The following is a 24,165-nucleotide window of genomic DNA, read 5'->3' on the forward strand; positions in this document are numbered from 1 at the left end:
TGTGAGATGGCCCTCCTGATGGCAGTGTGTGTGTCCAGCAGCAGTGTGTGAGATGGCCCTCCTGATGGCAGTGTGTGTGTCCAGCAGCAGTGTGTGAGATGGCCCTCCTGATGGCAGTGTGTGTGTCCAGCAGCACTGTGTGAGATGGCCCTCCTGTTGGCAGTGTGTGTGTCCAGCAGCACTGTGTGAGATGGCCCTCCTGATGGCAGTGTGTGTGTCTCTCATTTTCATCTCCTGTCTTCTTCTCTACTTTTAGCCATTTCTCCCGCTCTTCCATTCCTCTCCTCCTCCCCCCATCCCTCTCTTCTCCCATCCTCCCATCCCATCCCATCCCTCTCTCCTCTCCTCCTCCCCCCATCATATCCCTCCCTCTCTCCTTTCCTCCTCACCCATCCCTCTCTCCTCTCCTCCTCTGTACCTTCCTGAAGACGAAAGGTTCTTCGTTGTAGGCGGGGTTCAGGCCGTTGTTCATCACCATGCGCGTGCGGAACTCTTTGCGGATGGTATCCGTGGGCAACCCGTACATGTCCACCTCTACGTAGGTCCCAATCTTCTTATCAGACAGGAACTGACCAGAGAACACCTGAGAACATACACATCCAGTCAAACAACAATGAAATACAATATAATACAATCAAATACAACTTTCTTTGCACTTTTTTGTAATGGACAAATGATTGGACATAATTTTTTTAAACATGCTCACATCACTTACATGGATTTTTAGCTAGCGGTGGCTAAAGTTAGCTGAAGTTTGTAATGGCTGTTTAAAGAAAACTGAACCATAGATTACAGTTTCTCCTGGCCCATAGACTACTTTCAGGGTGAGGAACCAGCTAACATGAAGTTGTAAAATAGTGAACTTCACACAAGTGAACTTCAGGTTTCCCATTTTCCCAGCACATGTATTGCTTTTCTCTCTTGGTTTCTTATTAATCCAGTGATTATGTGCAGATCCACTACAATAAGCCCCATCTACCTCCATATCCCTCTCTGTGCTGTGAACTTGGAACTCCTGACCTCGTACCTGTACACTGCAGGTAGCAGCAATAACCCCGTCCACAGGTGTCTCTGAGAAGGGGTCAAACATCCTGTCTGAGCGACGCATGAAGTCGGGCTTCAACAGATACCTGGGAAGAGAGAGGAGGGATGGTGGCCCAGCAGGGTTAAAACAAAAATTCTAACTCTTAAAGGGGCAATCTGCAGTTGCTACATCCATTTTTTGATTTATACATTCATGATATGCACCCATTGATTTTTGAAGAATATAACTTATAAATACCTCATGAGCTTAGTTCAACTGACGTACCCCATCAGAACCCAAAATATAAGCTTATTTTACTCCAATGTTTGTAAACAAAGTAAACGTAAACAAACACTATATAGCCTCAAAACGTGGTTAAAACTATCATTTTGATATCATGGATGGCCAGTCCTTGCATCCATAGCTCTGTCTGTGAATTTGAGAGTGGTTACATTTCTCCAGCCCCATCCCTCAGCTTTTTACCAAAACAGGGGCAGGGATGTTTTTGTTATTGTTTCAACTGCTGATTGCTGCTCTAAACACTTTCTGTAAAGTGCTAGTATAGTGTTTATAAATGTGTTATACAGTGTTTTCAGATCGTTTAACAACTACATCTAAATCGTGTTGTAGAGATGGTGCATTGCTATTTTCCATATCAAGATAAATGGATTGGTGGTTGTATCGATCAGTACAAAAAGGACAATTAGTGCTAGATCATTTATATTCCTGCTCACACTATTACAGTAAGTTAGCCTGAATCCTAATGATGATGACAATGATTGTGATTCTACCCTGCGTGTGTACCAGCTGAGTTAGGACGGGAGACGCATTAGGAGAGCCCTGTGTGTGTGTGTGTGTGTGTGTGTGTATGCGACATTAGTTAAGGGTGAAAGTCACATTAGAAAAAGTCACATTAGAAGAACATTAGGAGATAGGGGTGTTACTGTCATTACTGATCTCTTTGCATATGAAATACAGTTGAAGTCGGAAGTTTACATACACCTTAGCCAAATACATTTCAACTCAGTTTTTCACAAATCCTAGTAAAAATTCCCTGTCTTAGGTCAGTTAGGATCATCACTTAATAATAATTTAGATAATTTTTTATTTCAGCTTTTATTTCTTTCATCACATTCCCAGTGGGTCTACCAATTAGTATTTGGTAGCATTGCCTTTAAATTGTTTAACTTGGGTCAAACGTTTTGGGTAGCCTTCCACAAGCTTCCCACAATAAGTTGGGTGAATTTTGGCCCATTCCTCCTGAGTCAGGTTTGTAGGCCTCCTTGCTCGCACACGCTTTTTCAGTTCTGCCCACACATTTTCTATAGGATTGAGGTCAGGGCTTTGTGATGGCCACTCCAATACCGTGACTTTGTTGTCCTTAAGCCATTTTGCCACAACTTTGGAAGTATGCTTGGGGTCATTGTCCATTTGGAAGACCCATTTGTGACCAAGCTTTAACTTCCTGACTGATGTCTTGAGATGTTGCTTCAATATATCCACATAATTTCCTTCCTCATGATGCAATCTATTTTGTGAAGTGCACCAGTCCCTCCTGCAGCAAAGCACCCCCACAGCATGATGCTGCCACCCCGTGCTTCACGGTTGGGATGGTGTTCTTCGGCTTGCAACAGCCCCCTTTTTCCTCCAAACATAAAGATGGTCATTAAGGCCAAACAGTTCTATTTTTGTTTCATAAGACCAGAGGACATTTCTCCAAAAAGTACGATCTTTGTCCCCATGTGCAGTTGTAAACCGTAGTCTGGCTTTTTTATGGCGGTTTTGGTGGTTTTGGCTTCTTCCTTGCTGAGCGGCCTTTCAGGTTATGTCGATATAGGACTCGTTTTACTGTGGATATAGATACTTTTGTACCTGTTTCCTCCAGCATCTTCACAAGGTCCTTTGCTGTTGTTCTGGGATTGATTTGCACTTTTCGCACCAAAGTATGTTCATCTCTAGGAGACAGAACGCGTCTCCTTCCTGAGCAGTATGACGGCTGCGTGGTCCCATGGTGTTTATACTTGCGTACTATTGTTTGAACGTGGTACAGATCAATGTGGTACCTTCAGGCGTTTGGAAATTTCTCCCAAGGATGAACCAGACTTGTGGAGGTCTACAACTTTTTTTCTGAGGTCTTGGCTGATTTCTTTTGATTTTCCCATGATGTCAAGCAAAGAGGCACTGAGTTTGAAGGTAGGCCTTGAAATACATCCACAGGTACACCTCCAATTGACTCAAATTATGTCAATTAGCCTATCAGAAGCTTCTAAAGCCATGACATCATTTTCTGGAATTTTCCAAGCTGTTTAAAGGCACAGTCAACTTAGTGTATGTAAACTTCTGACCCACTGGAATTGTGCTACAGTGAATTATAAGTGAAATAATCTGTCTGTAAACAATTGTTGGAAAAATTACTTGTGTCATGCACAAAGTAGATGTCCTAACCGAGTTGCCAAAACTATAGTTTGTTAACAAGAAATTTGTGGAGTGGTTGAAAAACAAGTTTTAATGACTCCAACCTAAGTGTATGTAAACTTCTGACTTAAACTGTATCTGACTTTAGTAGTGAAATCCCAAGGTCAAAGGAAGAGAGATGGGGGGGTAGAGAGAGAGCGCGCAAGAGAGTGAGAGAGCAAGAGAGGATAAGAGGAGGGGAGCAGGGAGCCCCATCAGTGAGATAGTGGCAGAGTGAGCCAGCCGGAAACCACTTATGAGATGTGAAACGCTTTAATTGATGAGCTTTCAGAGAGGAAGGGGGAGATAAAGGGATGGAAGGAGGGAGGGGGATGGAGAGAGGATAAAGGGATGAAGGAGGGTGGGGGATGGAGAGAGGATAAAGGGATGAAGGAGGGTGGGGGATGGAGAGAGGATAAAGGAGTGGAAGGAGGGTGGGGGATGGAGAGAGGATAAAGGGATGAAGGAGGGAGGGGGATGGAGAGAGGATAAAGCAGTGGAAGGAGGGAGGGGGATGGAGAGAGGATAAAGCAGTGGAAGGAGGGAGGGGGATGGAGAGAGGATAAAGGGATGAAGGAGGGTGGGGGATGGAGAGAGGATAAAGGAGTGTAAGGAGGGAGGGGGATGGAGAGAGGATAAAGGGATGAAGGAGGGAGGGGGATGGAGAGAGGATAAAGGAGTGGAAGGAGGGTGGGGGATGGAGAGAGGATAAAGGGATGAAGGAGGGAGGGGGATGGAGAGAGGATAAAGGGATGAAGGAGGGTGGGGGATGGAGAGAGGATAAAGGAGTGGAAGGAGGGAGGGGGATGGAGAGAGGATAAAGGAGTGGAAGGAGGGAGGGGGATGGAGAGAGGATAAAGGAGTGGAAGGAGGGAGGAGGATGGAGAGAGGATAAAGGGATGAAGGAGGGTGGGGGATGGAGAGAGGATAAAGGGATGAAGGAGGGTGGGGGATGGAGAGAGGATAAAGGGATGAAGGAGGGTGGGGGATGGAGAGAGGATAAAGGAGTGGAAGGAGGGAGGGGGATGGAGAGAGGATAAAGGAGTGGAAGGAGGGAGGGGGATGGAGAGAGGATAAAGGAGTGGAAGGAGGGAGGAGGATGGAGAGAGGATAAAGGGATGAAGGAGGGTGGGGGATGGAGAGAGGATAAAGGGATGGAAGGAGGGAGGGGGATGGAGAGAGGATAAAGGGATGGAAGGAGGGAGGGGGATGGAGAGAGGATAAAGGAGTGGAAGGAAGGAGCAGCAGCACTTACCCACAGGATCCGTTGTACTCATACTTTCCCTGGTTCAGCTGCATGGCCAGATCTGCGACAAGAGAGAGAGTCTGTTTAGGTGTTATTACAATAGAAATCACAGACGCAGTCACATGCAGACACACGCTTCTTGAAGCGTACACACACATTATGCTAACAGACATAGACATACACAGATTACATTTTTCAGGTTGATTAAATTTATTTGTGACATGTTGATTTCTTCAACAACTCAACAGGCATATTCTGTAGTGTTGCTGTTGCTCAACCCAGAGGGAGAGAGAAGGGGGAATCTTCCACCTTACTGACATCTCTTCTTCCTCTCCTCTCCTCCCTCTCTCTCCCCCGGCCCTCACCCCCCTCCAGCCCTACACATGCCCACTCACAGGGAGCCATATGTTACAACCCCATCGCCCTCAGACATGGGGCAGCATCTGTTAACTAGAGGGTTCACAGTGTGTGTGTGTGTGTGAGTGAGTGACAGATAAAGAGAGAGAGAGAGACAGGAAGAGATAAAGATCGTTACAACACTGTATATAGACATAATATGACATTTGAAATGTCTTTATTCTTTTGGAACTTTTATGAGTTTAATGTTTACTGTTCATTTTTGTATTGTTTATTTCACTTTTGTTTATTATCTATTTCACTTGCTTTGGCAATGTAAACATATGTTTCCCAATAAAGATAAAGACCCTTAAATTGAAATTGACAGGAAGAGAGAGAGAGCGAGAGAGAGCGAGCGAGAGCGAGAGCGAGAGCGAGAGAGAGAGAGAGAGAGAGAGAGAGCGAGAGTCTGTCTGTAAGAGCATGTGTGTTGTAGGGGGTAATAATATGTAGTGTGTGAATCTATCCATGTATGTGTGTGTGTCGCATGTGAATATATCCATGTATGTGTGTGTGTCGCATGTGAATATATCCATGTATGTGTGTGTGTCGCATGTGAATATATCCATGTATGTGTGTGTGTCGCATGTGAATCTATCCGTGTGTGTGTGTGTGTGTGTGTGTGTGTTCAATCTCTCAACCCTCAGACAGGAGAATTACAGAGAAACAGTGGAATAGGGTTATGTGAGGGGTGTGTGTGTCACATGTGAATCTAGGTATGAGTCTGTATGTGCAGTAGGGTTAACATGCTCCAGTACAGTACCTGGGGTCTGGTAGTTAAGGGAGACCATCTGGCAGCCTGCGTTCCAGAAGATCTGAGGCATGTAATTACTGGAATCCACCCTGCCTCCTTTAGGATAGATCCGACTCATCTGACGCTTGTTGTAGCTGGACGCAAACACTCAGGACTTAACACAGGGACAGAGGGAGGGAAAGAGTGTGTGTGTGTGTGTGTGTGTGTGTGTGTGTCTGGTGTATGCATCTATGATGTTTGTTCAGTAGGACTACATGGTACAGCACCTGAGGTCTGGAAGTTGAAACAGTGGTGTGTTTCTGTGTGTGTGTGTTCAAGTGTGTGTGTAGCGAGTCGAACGGGCCGCAGACCTATTTTTAGAAGGGAACAGCTTGTGTCCTGCATTCCCACTGGAATGTGTGTGTGTGTTCTCCATTCCAAAGGCACATCGGTCTCTCCCAGAGGAGCTAAGGCAGTTTTCCACAGATGGAGACTGTAAACAAACAACGTCTAGTATACAGCAGTCTAGCCTCATATCATGGCCTCAAACTGCAAAGTTACAACTGTTGCAACATGGAAAGTTCTTGTCCAGGGGGTGTCCTTTTTATCCACGCCAAACTTGGTGCAAAACCGCGCCTACGAGAAACCTAGCAACATTCAACGCCGCGCTGATTGGGAAGAGTTCAATTGTTCCCTTGTGAGAAGTAAAGACGTCCGAGAGAAGGAAGAACACAAGAGACAGAATCCCCAACAAAACATTGGCAACAATACCTTGCATTTTCCCAAATTTGGATATGAAGTTCCATTTAACTATGTAGCTTTTTAGTGAGTGATTGCAGCCAGCCTGACTGACCAGATGAATAGTATCGACTTCATGGATAGTTGCATTGTTTGTGGAGGTAAGTAATCTGTGAATTATATCAAGTGTTATTGCTATCTTACAACACCGATTGGGCTGCTGTCTAGTAGTGTGTGTTGTCTAGTGTTAGCTTAGTGTGGTTATCTAAGTGTTTACGAAAGGACAATTGAGATACTTAGCTACATGATATTTGTGGTAGTTGGCAACTAAAAGAGATGCTGCATAGCTAGCTCTAGCTGAATGGGCAAAGCTAGCTCCATTGATTCACTTTTACTAACAATCATGTAATGTTAGCTATTTACAGAGTCACTTGTTGCTTCCCTTTCATTGAGCTAATTTAAAACGAGGCCGCGCAACTACGCATCTCCCACGGTTTGTGGCATGGCAGGCACGAGGAAACTCAGAGGGGATTCCCTCTACAGCGTTCGTCCTTTCTCACAAGCATTTACTTCATCACAGGGAACATCCGAACTCCGACCAATCAGCTCGGCTATGAATGTTGCTTGGTTACCTGTGGGCGTGGTTTTGCACCAAGTTTGGCGTGGATAAAAAGGACGCGTCCAAGGGACCCACTTTGGATACTGTTTTTTTTTGTCTAGAAAATCTAGGGAGTCAGTCACTTTTCATGCTGTAATTCATTAAGATGAATAGTAGCATGAAGGACTATGGACTCATCTTGACTACTTCACAGGTCAGGAAATATTGGATAAATGTAGTTTTGGGGTGAATGTGTCTTTATTTTGTCTATATTGTCTATGTGCATTTACATGCTGTGTGAGTGTTGACACTGGACCAAAGGATACTTGACAAACTCGATGGCGTTGGTTTTCAGATAACCCAGACCCACTGACTCGTTAAATGACGACATGTTGTGGTGGATGTTCCTCTCTGGAGGGAGAAGAGACAGTAGAGTTAAAATGGGAGAGAGAGCGAGAGAGAGGAAGAGAGGAAGAGAGGAAGAGAGAGAGAGAGAGAGAGAGAGAGAGAGAGAGAGAGAGAGAGAGAGAGAGAGAGAGAGAGAGAGAGAGAGAGAGAGAGAGAGAGAGAGAGAGAGAGAGAGAGAGAAAGAGAGGAAGAGAGGAAGAGAGAGAGAGAGAGAGAGAGAGAGAGAGAGAGAGAGAGAGAGAGAGAGAGAGAGAGAGAGAGAGAAAGAGTGGAAGAGAGAGAGAGAGAGAGAGAGAGAGAGCGAGAGAGAGAGAGAGAGAGAGAGAGAGGGAGAGAGGGAGAGAGAGGAAGAGAGAGAGAGAGAGAGAGAGAGAGCTCTTCTGATTAATGTATTTGACATATCTAGAAGTGTACCACACAACCCACAACTCTGATGTTGCACCATGAAAGCTCAAGTAACTAAAACCATCTGAACCAGCTTCATTTTACAGTACAAGTTCTAGAAGTTTAACAATCGGCGTAACTAGACAATCACTAAACCAGTTCATTAATCTTAACTGAAGTTGAATGTTACCTTCTGCGACATCAAAGCTCTGGAACTTGACAGGCTGTGCGTAGTTGACCATGGCAGAGAGGTAGGGGTGGATGTTGGTGGTGGCTCCTACATACGTGTACGAGGCTATGAGAGCCTCCTCGTCATCCGTCGTCTCTCCAGTCTACACAGGAGCAGAAAACACACTGTCGTTTTACACTCACACATCTCCGTTGTATTCCAGTCTCCACACTGTACACACATAACCCTCCAGTCTGAGAGCACATAAAGTAGTTCTAAAGCACATCAAGTTAGTTAGGAACACTCTCATTATAAATATATAAATGACCAGAGAAAGAGCTTTACACTGGCTAGAGCTTAGAGAAAAGGCTTCACACTCAACAGTAGAGAGAGAAAAGGCTTCACACTCAACAGTAGAGAGAGAAAAGGCTTCACACTCAACAGTAGAGAGAGAAAAGGCTTCACACTCAACAGTAGAGAGAGAAAAGGCTTCACACTCAACAGTAGAGAGAGAAAAGGCTTCACACTCAACAGTAGAGAGAGAAAAGGCTTCACACTCAACAGTAGAGAGAGAAAAGGCTTCACACTCAACAGTAGAGAGAGAAAAGGCTTCACACTCAACAGTAGAGAGAGAAAAGGCTTCACACAACAGTAGAGAGAGAAAAGGCTTCACACTCAACAGTAGAGAGAGAAAAGGCTTCACACTCAACAGTAGAGAGAGAAAAGGCTTCACACTCAACAGTAGAGAGAGAAAAGGCTTCACACTCAACAGTAGGGAGAGAAAAGGCTTCACACTCAACAGTAGAGAGAGAAAAGGCTTCACACTCAACAGTAGGGAGAGAAAAGGCTTCACACTCAACAGTAGAGAGAGAAAAGGCTTCACACTCAACAGTAGGGAGAGAAAAGGCTTCACACTCAACAGTAGAGAGAGAAAAGGCTTCACACTCAACAGTAGAGAGAGAAAAGGCTTCACACTCAACAGTAGAGAGAGAAAAGGCTTCACACTCAACAGTAGGGAGAGAAAAGGCTTCACACTCAACAGTAGAGAGAGAAAAGGCTTCACACAACAGTAGAGAGAGAAAAGGCTTCACACTCAACAGTAGGGAGAGAAAAGGCTAGTTTGTGACCAGTAAAGAGAGGAAGAGCAGCTGAACCAACTCTCATACCTTCTTGATGTTGTTTTCCTCAGAAGCCTCTGAGATGTCTGTGGCATCTGTTGCTTCTGTGGCCTCAGACATCTCTGTTGGATCCTCCTCCACAACCTGAACACACAACAATAGTTCATTATAAACTGGGTAATTTTGGTCCTGGATGCTGATTGGCTGAAACAGCATTTCACCCGTGTACAGTGCATTCGGAAAGTATTCAGACCCCTTGACTTTTTCCACATTTTGTTACGTTACAGCCTTATTCTAAAATGGATTAAATTGTTGACTTGTCCCGAAGCCACTCCTGCGATTTCTTGGCTGTGTGCTGATTTCGTTGTCCTGTTGGAAGGTGAACCTTCGCCCCAGTCTGAGGTCCTGAGTGCTCTGGAGCAGGTTTTCATCAAGGATCTCTCTGTACTTTGCTCCGTTCATCTTTCCCCCGATCCTGACTAGTCTCCCAGTCCCTGACGCTGAAAAACATCCCCACAGCATGATGCTGCCACCACCATGCTTCACCGTAGGGATAGTGCCAGGTTTCCTCCAGACGTGACGCTTGGCATTCAGGCCAAAGAGTTCAATCTTGGTTTCATCAGACCAGAGAACCTTGTTTCTCATGGTCTGAGAGCCTTTAGGTGCCTTTTGGCAAACTCCAAGCAGGCTGTTGTGCCTTTTTACTGTGGAGTGGCTTCCGTCTGGCCACTCTACTATAAAGGCCTGATTGGTGGAGTGTTGCAGAGATGGTTGCCCTTCTGGAAGGTTCTCACATCTCCACAGAAAAACTCTGGAGCTCTGTCAGAGTGACCATCGGGTTCTTGGTCACCTCCCTGACCAAGGCCCTTCTCCCCTGATTGCAGGGTGGCCAGCTATAGGAAGAGTCTTTGTGGTTCCAAACTTCTTCCATTTAAGAATGATGGAGGCCACTGTGTTCTTGGGGACCTTCAATGCTGCAGAAATGTTGGTACCCTTCCCCAGATCTGTTCCTCGACACAATAATGTCTCGGAGCTCTACGGACAATTCCTTCGACCTCATGGCTTGATTTTTGCTCTGACATGCACTGTCAAATGTGGGAGCTTATATAGACAGGTGTGTGCCTTTCCAAATCATGTCCAATAAATTGAATTTACCACAGGTGGACTCCAATCAACTTGTAGAAACATCTCAAGGATGATCAATGGAAACAGGATGCACCTGAGCTCAATTTCGAGGCTCATAGCAATGGGTCTGAATACTTATGTAAATGTTTAATATTTTTTATTATTATTAGCCAAAACATTTAAAATACCTGTTTTTGCTTTGTGATTATGGGATATTGTGTGTAGATTGATGAGGAAAAAATGTATTTAATCAGTTTTAGAATAAGGCTGTAAAAAGTAAAGGGGTCTGAATCCTTTCCGAATGCACTGTAAGTTACCTTCCTGTAACAATTGCTTCTTTTCCGTTTGATAACTATATTATATCCTATAACGAAAGCTGGTTCAACAGCAATGCGTCTGGTATCTTCCTTATCCTGGCCATATATTAGCCAAGTAGCCTATCCATAAAAGGTTTCGAAATGGTCTACTCGTGAGGCTTTTTGCCGACATCCTTTTGCCTTATTCACAATTCACATAGGCCTACCTGCAGTGCATAGGCTACTCCGTTCGGCTTGTATCCATCCCCAAGAGCCTCTTGTCAGGTTACCAAAGACGCTCCTCCAAACGTATTAAAACGATTCAGTCCTATAATACAGTATCAACGGTAGGCCTGGGCTATATCCTGCTTATTGAGAACGTGCTTCACACATACAATTTAATTTATTGTAGCCTAGTCATTTTGTATTTGAGGAGAAGTACGATGCGTAAAGCAGTGGAGGCTCCTCAGCCATCCTCCTCAGTGAATTGCATGAAAATTTTACATTAAAAAAATAAAAAAAGTTATCAGTTTTTGATAAAACTATACTAAATATAATCACGTCACCAAATCATTGATTAAAACACACTGTTTTGCAAAGAAGGTCTACAGTAGCCTCAACAGCACTCTGTAGGGTAGCACCATGGTGTAGCCGGAGGACAGCTAGCTTCCATCCTCCTCTGAGTACACTGACTTCAATACAAAACCTAGGAGGCTCATGGTTCTCACCCCCTTACATAGACTTACACAGTAATTATGACAACTTCCAGAAGATGTCCTCCAACCTATCAGAGCTCTTGCAGCATGAACTGACATGTTGTCCACCCAATCAAAGGATCAGAGAATGAATCTAGTACTGAAAGCATAAGCTACAGCTAGCTAGCACTGCAGTGCATAACATGTGGTGAGTAGTTGACTCAAAGAGAGAGAAAGAAAATAGTTGAACAGTTTAGAACAAATTAATTTCTTCCTAAATGAAGGAGAAGCAAGAGAGAAATAGAGAGAGAGAGAGAGATTGTCATTTTTTTTCCACTTTCAGTTTCACTTACTTAGCTAGAAAATGCAGCTAGCTAGTTTAGCCTACTGAAACACCCTGCTCGAACAGAGGGATGCTATGTTAGGTAGCTGGCTATGACTATCAAACAACACTGGAACTCTTCCAAGTCAAGGTAAGCTTTTGGTTTTACTAATTTATTGCCACCGGGGCCCGCCTGTATAACTGCTTACTGATAATGTTACTGCATGATTGTAGCGGGTTTACTAACGCATTAGTTCTCTTAGCTATGCTGACTCTGACGTTACTTTAGCTAATATCGTGACAATGATGTAGGCTGTGTGTAGCGGTTTGGCTTGGAAAGGTTTTTTCGCCTGGTCACATACAGTGAGGTAAAAAAGTATTTGATCCCCTGCTGATTTTGTACGTTTGCCCACTGACAAAGACATGATCAGTCTATAATTTTAATGGTAGGTTTATTTGAACAGTGAGAGACAGAATAACAACAAAAAAATCCAGAAAACCCCTCTGCAAAACATGACTTAGTACTTGGTGGCAAAACCCTTGTTGGCAATCACAGAGGTCAGACGTTTCTTGTAGTTGGCCACCATGTTTGCACACATCTCAGGAGGGATTTTGTCCCACTCCTCTTTGCAGATCTTCTCCAAGTCATTAAGGTTTTCGAGGCTGACGTTTGTCAACTCGAACCTTCAGCTCCCTCCACAGATTTTCTATGGGATTAAGGTCTGGAGACTGGCTAGGCCACTCCAGGACCTTAATGTGCTTCTTCTTGAGCCACTCCTTTGTTGCCTAGCCAGTGTTTTGGGTCATTGTCATGCTGGAATACCCATCCACGACCCATTTTCAATGCCCTGGCTGAGGGAAGGAGGTTCTCACCCAAGATTTGACGGTACATGGCCCTGTCCATCGTCCCTTTGATGCGGTGAAGTTGTCCTGTCCCCTTAGCAGAAAAACACCCCCAAAGCATAATGTTTCCACCTCCATGTTTGACGGTGGGGATGGTGTTCTTGGGGTCATAGGCAGCATTCCTCCTCCTCCAAACACGGCGAGTTGAGTTGATGCCAAAGAGCTCCATTTTGGTCTCATCTGACCACAACACTTTCACCCAGTTCTCCTCTGAATCATTCAGATGTTCATTGGCAAACTTCAGACGGGCATGTATTTGTGCTTTCTTGAGCAGGGGGACCTTGCGGGCGCTGCAGGATTTCAGTCCTTCACGGCGTAGTGTGTTACCAATTGTTTTCTTGGTGACTATGGTCCCAGCTGCCTTGAGATCATTGACAAGATCCTCCTGTGTAGTTCTGGGCTGATTCCTCACCGTTCTCATGATCATTGCAACTCCACGAGGTGAGATCTTGCATGGAGCCCCAGGCCAAGGGAGATTGACAGTTCTTTTGTGTTTCTTCCATTTGCGAATAATCGCACCAACTGTTATCACCTTCTCACCAAGCTGCTTGGCGATGGTCTTGTAGCCCCGACATCCTTGGAGAGCTCTTTGGTCTTGTCCATGGTGGAGAGTTTGGAATCTGATTGATTGATTGCTTCTGTGGACAGGTGTCTTTTATACAGGTAACAAACTGAGATTAGGAGCACTCCCTTTAAGAGTGTGCTCCTAATCTCAGCTCGTTACCTGTATAAAAGACACCTGCGAGCCAGAAATCTTTCTGATTGAGAGGGGGTCAAATACTTATTTCCCTCATTAAAATGCAAATCAATCTATAACATTTTTGACATGCGTTTTTCTGGATTTTTTTGTTGTTATTCTGTCTCTCACTATTCAAATAAACCTACCATTAAAATTATAGACTGATCATTTCTTTGTCAGTGGGCAAACTAACAAAATCAGCAGGGGGTCAAATAATATTTTCCCTCACTGTACAACTGATGTGTTATGCATTGAAGTCCACAAGCAAAGGGAAGAGGTGAAAGGAGGAGAGCGCATAATGTTGATGCGAGAAGCAATACAACGTGGCTGCTATGAAACGGTGAACTGTGTTTACGCGTGATCAGGGGTGTATTCATTCTGCCGATTATGTTGAAAAACTTTTCTTAAACAGAAGCAAATGGAACAAAACTGGGATAAACATACCTGAATTTGTCCAATAGAAACTCTTGTTTGCAACTGTTGGACTAATGATTACACCCACTATGAGCTAGATGCAGGCAAGAGTGTGCAAGGCGGTATTGAATGTCACTGTCTGTCACATCAAATTTGTCTCTCGACCTGTGTGCACCTACGTTGTAAACTTTCATTCATAGGCTAGGTTGTAGCAACCTCATGATGGGTATAGGGACAATTTGAATATCATGTAGTAGCCTAAACCTATCGCTGTTACATTGAACTGGGTGAATGGAATATGAATGAGAGTCATCCAATATGCTGTAATAGAAATAAGGCTATGCTCATGGAAAAAAAAAAATCCTCCCTCATCTGAAACGGTAATGACCGCCACTGGCGTAAAGGCCTATACTCATTGAAGCCAATCACAACAATGTTGACTGTGAACACTGCAAACATATAGAGCAAACACGGGATATATATTTTTTTTACTCGTTACTGTAGCATATGCTATTTAATAAACTGTAGTATCAATCCACAATGGACTAGGACAGAATATTCCGTGCCCCCGGCCGAACTGGAGTCAATGACAACGCAAAGACCGTCAATAACCTACAGAACTTGAGACAAACGCATGCAGTATTAAGCCATGGAACGCCTTGATTGGCCAGTGAGTGGCCAAGCCTTCGTCACACCTACAACTTGTTTATTCATTAAAACCCAGCCCTTTCACGCCACCGCCAGCTACTGTGCTCATAATAACGGCTGTGAAAATCGCAAAAATATTTCTGACACACTCCTGGACCTATAGCGCTACCACCAGCACTTGTATCTACCATTGCGTTAGGTTTGTTCAAATAAAGCCCTAAGTCTTAGCTCAAAACACAAATTCCATTTACAAAATGTATACCTTTTTGATGCTGTTGTCTCTCTCCTTCTCCTCTCCTTCTTTCTTCACACTGACACTGGTGCTGAGGCTGTTGTCTTCACTAGGCTCCTCTGATGTACTGATCTTCAAGTCAGGGTTCAACTCCTTCACATCACCTAGAGATAGAGATACAGGAACACACACGGTTACCCTCCAACACACACGGTTACCCTCCAACACACACGGTTACCCTCCAACACACACGGTTACCCTCCAACACACACAGTTACCCTCCAACACACACGGTTACCCTCCAACACACACGGTTACCCTCCAACACACACGGTTACCCTCCAACACACACGGTTACCCTCCAACACACACGGTTACCCTCCAACACACACGGTTACCCTCCAACACACACGGTTACCCTCCAACACACACGGTTACCCTCCAACACACACGGTTACCCTCCAACACACACGGTTACCCTCCAACACACACGGTTACCCTCCAACACACACGGTTACCCTCCAACACACACGGTTACCCTCCAACACACACGGTTGCCCTCCAACACACACGGTTACCCTCCAACACACACGGTTACCCTCCAACACACACGGTTACCCTCCAACACACACGGTTACCCTCCAACACACACGGTTACCCTCCAACAAACACGGTTGCCCTCCAACACACACGGTTACCCTCCAACACACACGGTTACCCTCCAACACACACGGTTACCCTCCAACACACACGGTTACCCTCCAACACACACGGTTGCCCTCCAACACACACGGTTGCCCTCCAACACACACGGTTACCCTCCAACATACACGGTTACCCTCCAACACACACGGTTACCCTCCAACACACACGGTTACCCTCCAACACACACGGTTACCCTCCAACACACACGGTTACCCTCCAACACACACGGTTACCCTCCAACACACACGGTTGCCCTCCAACACACACGGTTACCCTCCAACACACAGTTACCCTCCAACACACACGGTTGCCCTCCAACACACACACACACACAGTCACAAAGACACACACATCCTCTAGTAAACCGATACAAAGTGACTGAATATCTCAGTCTCCAAAGTGACTACACACCAGAACAAGAAGGAAAAGAAGAACCCTTGTGTACACACACATAAACACGTGTGCATCTGCACACACACACACGCTCACCATTCTCCACATCTTCCTCTGTCTCTGCTCCCAGTAAGATGGCTGGTGTGTTGGTCTCTCCAGCCTCCATGTGCTTCTTAAAGGACTCTAGCTGCTCTGTAGAACACAACAACAACAACAACAACAACCCAAGTCAATCATAGTGTACGTCAATAAAACCACCATACAGAGTGACAGAGAACAGGTAAGTCCAGCAGTAGCAACATCTGTAAGAAACTACAGATATAAAACTATTCTTGCATAAAGTTGACTGCCACTGTATACGTACTCTGTTCCACCTCGGGTTTCAAGCGTTTGTTTTTGATGAGGATTTTGAGTTTGAGGTCAATGGGAGAAGGCAAGGGACGGCCTGCTTCAACCTGGCAACAACAACAAATGTTTAGTTTTTTACAAAATGGCAGAAGACATTTATGGTAAATGGTACATTTTTTGTAGCATGGAAACATTACATACATATTCTTTATTATGTTCAACCATCATCTGCTATCAGACACGATACAGATACAGACACTAAACAGGAGACAGACAGGTATAGTGTGGTAGAAGGTAGATGGCTCACAGGGTATCCCTCGAGAGGATGCCTCAGTAGGTAGTCTCCAAAGATCTCCTCACAGTACCGAGCCATCTTGTACTGCTGGGGTTTACTGAAGCACACAGGATCAAACATCAAGACACTTACATGTTAGTCATTTAGCAAACACTCTTATCCAGGGCCACTTACAGTTAGTGCATTCCTCTTAAGATAGCTAGGTGAGACAACCACATATCACAGGCATTGAAAGAAAATGTTTTCCTCAAAATAGTTATCAGCAAAGTCAGTGCTTTAAAAGACAAGTGTGAGTGTTAGTCCATTTTTCCCCCTATTTCTTTGTCATTAAATTACATTTCGTAATAGTTACACTGTTACATTTAAATCGATCGGACATAAAGGAATAAATAATAACATTGTCATGTATAAAATAAAATAAAACACATTCTGGATCATTGTGAAATCCTTAGTGCTGAGTGATTAACCAAAATGTCTTATTTTTCCGTTCAATTACTTGAATCCCATTTTGTTCGTTTTTTTTCTGTGAACTCAATGAACACATTTTCACAGTTTCTCTAGAAGAGTCAGAAGAATGTGCGATCGTGAGGGGATATAGAGAACAGCTGTTGCTTCGTGAGGTATCTCTACCCAAAAATACATGGTCTAAGTTATTGATAGTTGGTACTCAGCAGTCATAAAAGTATACCTTATTTATTTAATAGTGATTTTGTCAGACAGCATAGGCAGCAGCTCTATACAGATGAGATGATGACTTGGAATGAAATAATAAAGTCTTCAAATAAAACAAATGTAATATACACAACAACTGAAATATCGCTAATAAGTGATAAGCAGTAATGGGACATCATAGGACATGTACTAATTGTTTTATTCTGTGTTGTTACAGCATACCAAATAATCGAACCAAAATCGAAAACCGTTATTATTTTTTAACAATCTAACCGAAACCAAACCGACCTCAAAAAGCACTAATCACTCAGCACTAGACATCCTACCTGCAGTGGTTTTCAAATGACAGGATCACAGGATACTCAGATGTCACAAAGGCTGTTTCTCTGATGGCTGAGATCACATCCTGTTTGAGGGGGGAAACAACAACATAGGGATTGATATTAGAACCACATTGAATCCATTATATATCACTTGCTTTAAGTCTCTGGATAAGAGTGTCTCGGGTCTCAATTAGATGCAGTATCAATTTGTCAACACAAGAGGGCAGACTTGCCATATGTAATTAATACAAAAGTTTTGTGAATGATCAGACAAATATGAACGGGTGAATGAGTGTTTTTTGTGTGTACCTTAAAGAGAATGTCAGTACACATGGCCTTGCCGTGAGTGATGATAGGCTCCTGGTCTTCTCCTTTCCCATCCCAGCAGTCCAGCTCTACACACCTGAGATCATACATACAAAACAGTTTACATACTGTATATAAACACACACACATCCACAACCCCCCCGCCACCATCTCACCACCACCCCACCCTTTCCCCCGCCACACACCTACCTGCAGCCGGAGAGCAGAACCTGCCTATACATCTCCACGGAGGACTTTCCTCCAAACTGCCTCCCGGTCAGGTAGGTGTTGTGGGAGGAGGCGATGAAGTAGTGGGCCAGCGGCTGCTCCATGTCCTGGTAGAGCTCCAGACAGTCCAGGAACACCGGGGCATTCTCATCTGACATCAGGTACCTGCAGAAGCCATCACTGGACATACGGCCTGGGGGAGTGGAGGAGGAGGGGTAGACGGAGAGTGTGTAAGGGGGTCTGCTAAATGTAACATAAACTAGCAACGCGCATGCCCCGCCCACCTAAGGATCTGTCTTTTTCAGCCATCTATTTACTGTGTTTGAGGGGTGCAAAGTCTCCTTGTCACTTAAATCTCGATGGATTGATTGCTTTCATTTTACTCCTGCGACTCTTTCATACTCTTGCTTGTGCCTGTCATTTTTCCCCATTAACATTACGTCCACAGAAATGTGTGTAATGACTTGTCAAACACACCCCGGTAATGGCTGAAATGGGCTCAATGGGATACATTGTTTTTCCATTGTATCTATAGAGAAGATAGCCCTATTTGTAAAAAGACCAAGAACAGCTCAAATAAGCAAAGAGAAACGACAGTCCGTCATTACTTTAAGACATGAAGGTCAGTCAATCAGGAAAATGTCAAGAACTTTGAAAGTTTCTTCAAGTGCAGTGGCAAAAACCATCAAGCGCTATGATGAAACTGGCTCTCATGAGGACCGCCACATGAAAGGAAGACCCAGAGTTACCTCTGCTGCAGAGGATAAGTTCATTCGTGTTACCAGACTCAGAAATTGCAGCCCAAATAGGTGCTCCACAGAGTTCAAGTAACAGACACATCTCAACATCAACTGTTCAGAGGAGACTGCGTGAATCAGGCCTTCATGGTCGAATTGCTAAAAAGAAACCATTACTAAAGGACATCAATAAAAAGAAGAGACTTGCTTGGGCCAAGAAACACAAGCAATGAACATTAGACCGGTGGAATTCTATCCTTTGGTCTGGAGTCCAAATTTGAGATTTTTGGTTCCAACCGCTGTGTCTTTGTGAGACGCAGTGTAGGTGAACGGATGATATCCGCATGTGTAGTTCCCACTGTGAAGCATGGATGAGGAGGTGGATGGTGTGGGGGTGCTTTGCTGGTGACAATGTCTGTGATTTATTTCGAATTCAAGGCACACTTAACCAGCATGGCTACCACAGCATTCTGCAGCGATATGACATCCCATCTGGTTTGGGCTTCGTGGGACAATAATTTGTTTTTCAATGTAAGGGCTATTTGACCAAGAAGGAGAGTGATGGAGTGCTGCATCAGATGACCTGGCCTCCACAATCCCCCGACCTCAACCCAATTGAGACGGTTTGGGATGAGTTGGACCGCAGAGTGAAGGAAAAGCAGCCAACAAGTGCTCAGCATATGTGGGAACTCCTTCAAGACTGTTGGAAAAGCCTTCCAGGTGAAGCTGGTTGAGAGAATGCCAAGAGTGTGCAAAGCTGTCATCAATGCAAAGGGTGGATACTTTGAAGAATCTTAAATATAAAATATATTTGTTTAACACTTTTTTGGTTACTACATGATTCCATATGTGTTATTTCATAGTTTTGATGTCTTTACTACTATTCTACAATGTAGAAAATAGTCAAAATTAAGAAAAACCCTTGAATGAGTAGGTGTGTCCAAACTTTTGACTGGTACTGTATAAAAAAAAAAATACCTTATACAATAAGAACATTATATATATATAATAATAATAATAATAATAAATAATAAGCCATTTAGCAGACGCTTTTATCCAAAGCGACTTACAGTCATGTGCGCATACATTTTTACGTATGGGTGGTCCCGGGGATCGAACCCACTACCCTGGCGTTACAAGCGCCATGCTCTACCAATTGAGCTATAGAGGACAGAATAAATATGGATATATATATATATATGAGTGCATTCTAATAAGAAAAGTGAAATTTTACAATAAATTGAATACCTGAATTCCCTCCAAAATCCCTGAACTTAATTATTTGTCCTTGCCAGTTAAATGTTTTTTGTGCTATAATTCAGTCAATATCTGATGGATTATAAAAATGCAAAAAGTTTGGAGTATTTTCATTGTCCAACTGTTGCATGTAATAGAATTGTTAAAAAAATATTTCAAATGTTTTGATGACCATTGCTACATACACAGATTTAGATTTTCTTCCCTTATTATCAGTCAACACTCACACATCCAACATGTATAGGGCAGGTGCTGATGTGTTATTCACCAGGAGAGGGCAGCACATGCTAAATAAATGTGTTATTCACCAGGAGAGGGCAGCACATGCTAAATAAATGTGTTATTCACCAGGAGAGGGCAGCGCATGCTAAATAAATGTGTTATTCACCAGGAGGGGGCAGTACATGCTAAATAAATGTGTTATTCACCAGGAGAGGGCAGTACATACTAAAGAAATGTGTTATAATAATAATAATAATAATAATAATATAATATGCCATTTAGCAGACGCTTTTATCCAAAGCGACTTACAGTCATGCGTGCATACATTTTATTTTTTTGTGTATGGGTGGTCCCGGGGATCGAACCCACTACCTTAGCGTTACAAGTGCCGTGCTCTACCAGCTGAGCTACAGAGGACCACATACTAAATAAATGTGTTATTCACCAGGAGAGGGCAGTACATGCTAATGAAATGTGTTATTCACCAGGAGAGGGCAGTACATGCTAAATAAATGTGTTATTCACCAGGAGAGGGCAGTACATGCTAATGAAATGTGTTATTCACCAGGAGAGGGCAGTACATGCTAATGAAATGTGTTATTCACCAGGAGAGGGCAGTACATGCTAATGAAATGTGTTATTCACCAGGAGAGAGCAGTACATGCTAATGAAATGTGTTATTCACCAGGAGAGGGCAGTACATGCTAAATAAATGTGTTATTCACCAGGAGAGGGCAGTACATGCTAAAGAAAAGGCGAGACTTGGCTTTGGAGGATTCTCTATTTTTCTTCTTCACATCTGCATCTCTCTCTCTCTTAATATATATTTATCCATCTCTACATCCATCCCTCTCTCTCACCTTTCTTCTTGAGGTCTGGATCTCTCTCGTACTTCTCGATGATCTGCATGGCTCGTTTCGGGTCGTAGAAGGGGAAAAGGATCTCGTTTAGCCGTGGGTCACGCTGATTCTGGAGAAAGCAATGATGCACAACACTGTCTCACTCACAAGCACATACTGTACACACGCATGTCACTGCACACTAAATAAATGTGTCCCATTCCTAACTTGAGAAATGTGCATGTAACTCAAACGTTTGTGCAAATCTCCCCATGGACACTAATGCATGCTTTGGCAAAACTTTAAACTTTTTAAAAATGTATTTTACTTTCGAGAAACTTTACGTTGCCACTATAGCAGGTAGGAACACATCATTCACAGCCTTTGTACTACTGGGGATTCACTTCAGCATTGCACACAGAGATAGAGAAGCAGCCGCACATACAGTAAATAGAAGTGGAAGCAGGTATGTTTTCAGCCAAAGCAGAGACCATTAGCACAAAAGAAGGGGAATAGGATCTGATATTGATCACTGCATTGTTGGGAAAGAGCAAGAAAAGCATTTCACTGTAATAGTGCACGTGACAATAAAAAACGTGAAACTTGTGGGCAGGCAGGCAGCAAGTAGACAGACACCAGACAAAATGGCAGAACAGAAAGTCCCTCCCTCCCCGGGTTGCCATGGTTACACAATCAGTCACAAGTAGGCGGGGCTGGGGAGAAATATACTGAACAAAAATATAAACCCAACATGCAACAATTTCAACGGTTTTACTGAGTTACAGTTCATATAAAGAAATCAGTCAATTGAAATAAATAAATTAGGCCCTAATCTATTTCACAAGACTGGGCAGGGGCGCAGCCATGGGTGTGCCTGCGAGGGCATACTGTAGGCCCACCCACTTGGGAGCCAGGCCCAGCCAATCAGAATGAGTTTTTCCCCACAAAAGGGCTTTATTACAGACAGAAATACTCCTCAGTTTCATCAGCTGTCCGGGAGGCTGGTCTCAGACCATCCCGCAGGTGAAGAAGTCGGATGTGGAGGTCCTGGGCTGGCGTGGTTAAACGTGGTCTGCGGTTGTGAGGCGGTTTGGACGTAAAACGACGTTGGTAGAGAAATGAACATTACATTCTCTGGCAACAGCTCTGTTGGACATTCCTGCAGTCAGCATGCCAACTGCATGCTCCCTCAAAACTTGAGACATCTGTGGCATTGTGTTGTGTGACAAAACTGCACATTTTAGAGTGGCCTTTTATTGTCCCCAGCACAAGGTGCACCTGTGTAATGATCATGCTGTTTAATCAGCTTCTTGATATGCCACACCTGTCAGGTGGATGGATTATCTTGGCAAATGAGAAACGCTCACTAACAGGGATGTAAACACATTTGTGCTCAGAATTTGAGAGAAGTAAGCTTTTTGTGCGTATGGAACATTTCTGGCATCTTTTACTTCAGCTCATGATACATGGGACCAACACTTTACATGTTGCGTTCATATTTTTGTTCAGTATAGGTCGGGATGGGGGCAAGCAGCTGAGAGGGGAAGGTTGAAGTTACCCCTACAGACACTGATCTAAGATCAGTTTTGCATTGTATCTCCCAATTGTTCACCATTTTTCAACTTCATATTCATCATCTCCAGCACCACCCCAACATCAACATACAGTGAGGGAAAAAAGTATTTGATCCCCTGCTGATTTTGTACGTTTGCCCACTGACAAAGAAATTATCAGTCTATAATTTTAATGGTAGGTTTATTTGAACAGTGAGAGACAGAATAACAACAAAAAAATCCAGAAAAACGAATGTCAGAAATGTTATAAATTGATTTGCATTTTAAATGAGGGAAATAAGTATTTGACCCCCTCTCAATCAGAAAGATTTCTGGCTCCCAGGTGTCTTTTATACAGGTAACGAGCTGAGATTAGGAGCACACTCTTAAAGGGAGTGCTCCTAATCTCAGTTTGTTACCTGTATAAAAGACACCTGTCCACAGAAGCAATCAATCAATCAGATTCCAAACTCTCCACCATGGCCTAGACCAAAGAGCTCTCCAAGGATGTCAGGGACAAGATTGTAGACCTACACAAGGCTGGAATGGGCTACAAGACCATCGCCAAGCAGCTTGGTGAGAAGGTGACAACAGTTGGTGCGATTATTCGCAAATGGAAGAAACACAAAATAACTGTCAATCTCCCTCGGCCTGGGGCTCCATGCAAGTTCTCACCTCGTGGAGTTGCAATGATCATGAGAACGGTGAGGAATCAGCCCAGAACTACACGGGAGGATTTTGTCAATGATCTCAAGGCAGCTGGGACCATAGTCACCAAGAAAACAATTGGTAACACACTACGCCGTGAAGGACTGAAATCCTGCAGCGCCCGCAAGGTCCCCCTGCTCAAGAAAGCACATATACAGGGCCGTCTGAAGTTTGCCAATGAACATCTGAATGATTCAGAGGAGAACTGGGTGAAAGTGTTGTGGTCAGATGAGACCAAAATTGAGCTCTTTGGCATCAACTCAATTCGCCATGTTTGGAGGAGGAGGAATGCTGCCTATGACCCCAAGAACACCATCCCCACCGTCAACCATGGAGGTGGAAACATTATGCTTTGGGGGTGTTTTTCTGCTAAGGGGACAGGACAACTTCACCGCATCAAAGGGACGATGGACAGGGCCATGTACCGTCAAATCTTGGGTGAGAACCTCCTTCCCTCAGCCAGGGCATTGAAAATGGGTCGTGGATGGGTATTCCAGCATGACAATGACCCAAAACACACGGCCAAGGCAACAAAGGAGTGGCTCAAGAAGAAGCACATTAAGGTCCTGGAGTGGCCTAGCCAGTCTCCAGACCTTAATCCCATAGAAAATCTGTGGAGGGAGCTGAAGGTTCGAGTTGCCAAACATCAGGCTCGAAACCTTAATGACTTGGAGAAGATCTGCAAAGAGGAATGGGACAAAATCCCTCCTGAGATGTGTGTAAACCTGGTGGCCAACTACAAGAGATGTCTGACCTCTGTGATTGCCAACAAGGGTTTTGCCACCAAGTACTAAGTCATGTTTTACAGAGGGGTCAAATACTTATTTCCCTCATTGAAATGCAAATCAATTAATAACATTTTTGACATGCGGTTTTTTCTGAATTCTTTTGTTGTTATTCTGTCTCTCACTGTTCAAATAAACCTACCATTAAAATT

General features: G+C 43.9%; 1 protein-coding gene across 1 annotated transcript in view; it reads right to left on the minus strand.

The window, feature by feature from the left end:
• The window catches only part of LOC311106993 (1-phosphatidylinositol 4,5-bisphosphate phosphodiesterase beta-4-like), a 155,289-nt gene that overhangs the window by 42,862 nt on the left and 88,262 nt on the right, over positions 1-24,165 (minus strand). Inside the window, exons 13-27 of the mRNA XM_084149419.1 lie at positions 20,989-21,097; positions 17,895-18,105; positions 17,688-17,781; positions 17,382-17,461; positions 16,396-16,480; positions 16,105-16,195; positions 15,837-15,932; positions 14,673-14,806; positions 9,317-9,412; positions 8,172-8,313; positions 7,516-7,600; positions 5,884-6,008; positions 4,734-4,785; positions 1,028-1,130; positions 419-583 (exon numbers count right to left, since the gene is read on the minus strand). Coding sequence (XP_084005545.1) covers positions 419-583; positions 1,028-1,130; positions 4,734-4,785; positions 5,884-6,008; positions 7,516-7,600; positions 8,172-8,313; positions 9,317-9,412; positions 14,673-14,806; positions 15,837-15,932; positions 16,105-16,195; positions 16,396-16,480; positions 17,382-17,461; positions 17,688-17,781; positions 17,895-18,105; positions 20,989-21,097 — 1,668 coding nt within the window. The remainder of the gene's footprint in view (positions 1-418; positions 584-1,027; positions 1,131-4,733; positions 4,786-5,883; positions 6,009-7,515; positions 7,601-8,171; positions 8,314-9,316; positions 9,413-14,672; positions 14,807-15,836; positions 15,933-16,104; positions 16,196-16,395; positions 16,481-17,381; positions 17,462-17,687; positions 17,782-17,894; positions 18,106-20,988; positions 21,098-24,165) is intronic.

This window comes from Coregonus lavaretus, assembly GCF_964263955.1.
Source record: "Coregonus lavaretus genome assembly, chromosome: 31".
Taxonomy (NCBI): Eukaryota; Metazoa; Chordata; class Actinopteri; order Salmoniformes; family Salmonidae; genus Coregonus; species Coregonus lavaretus.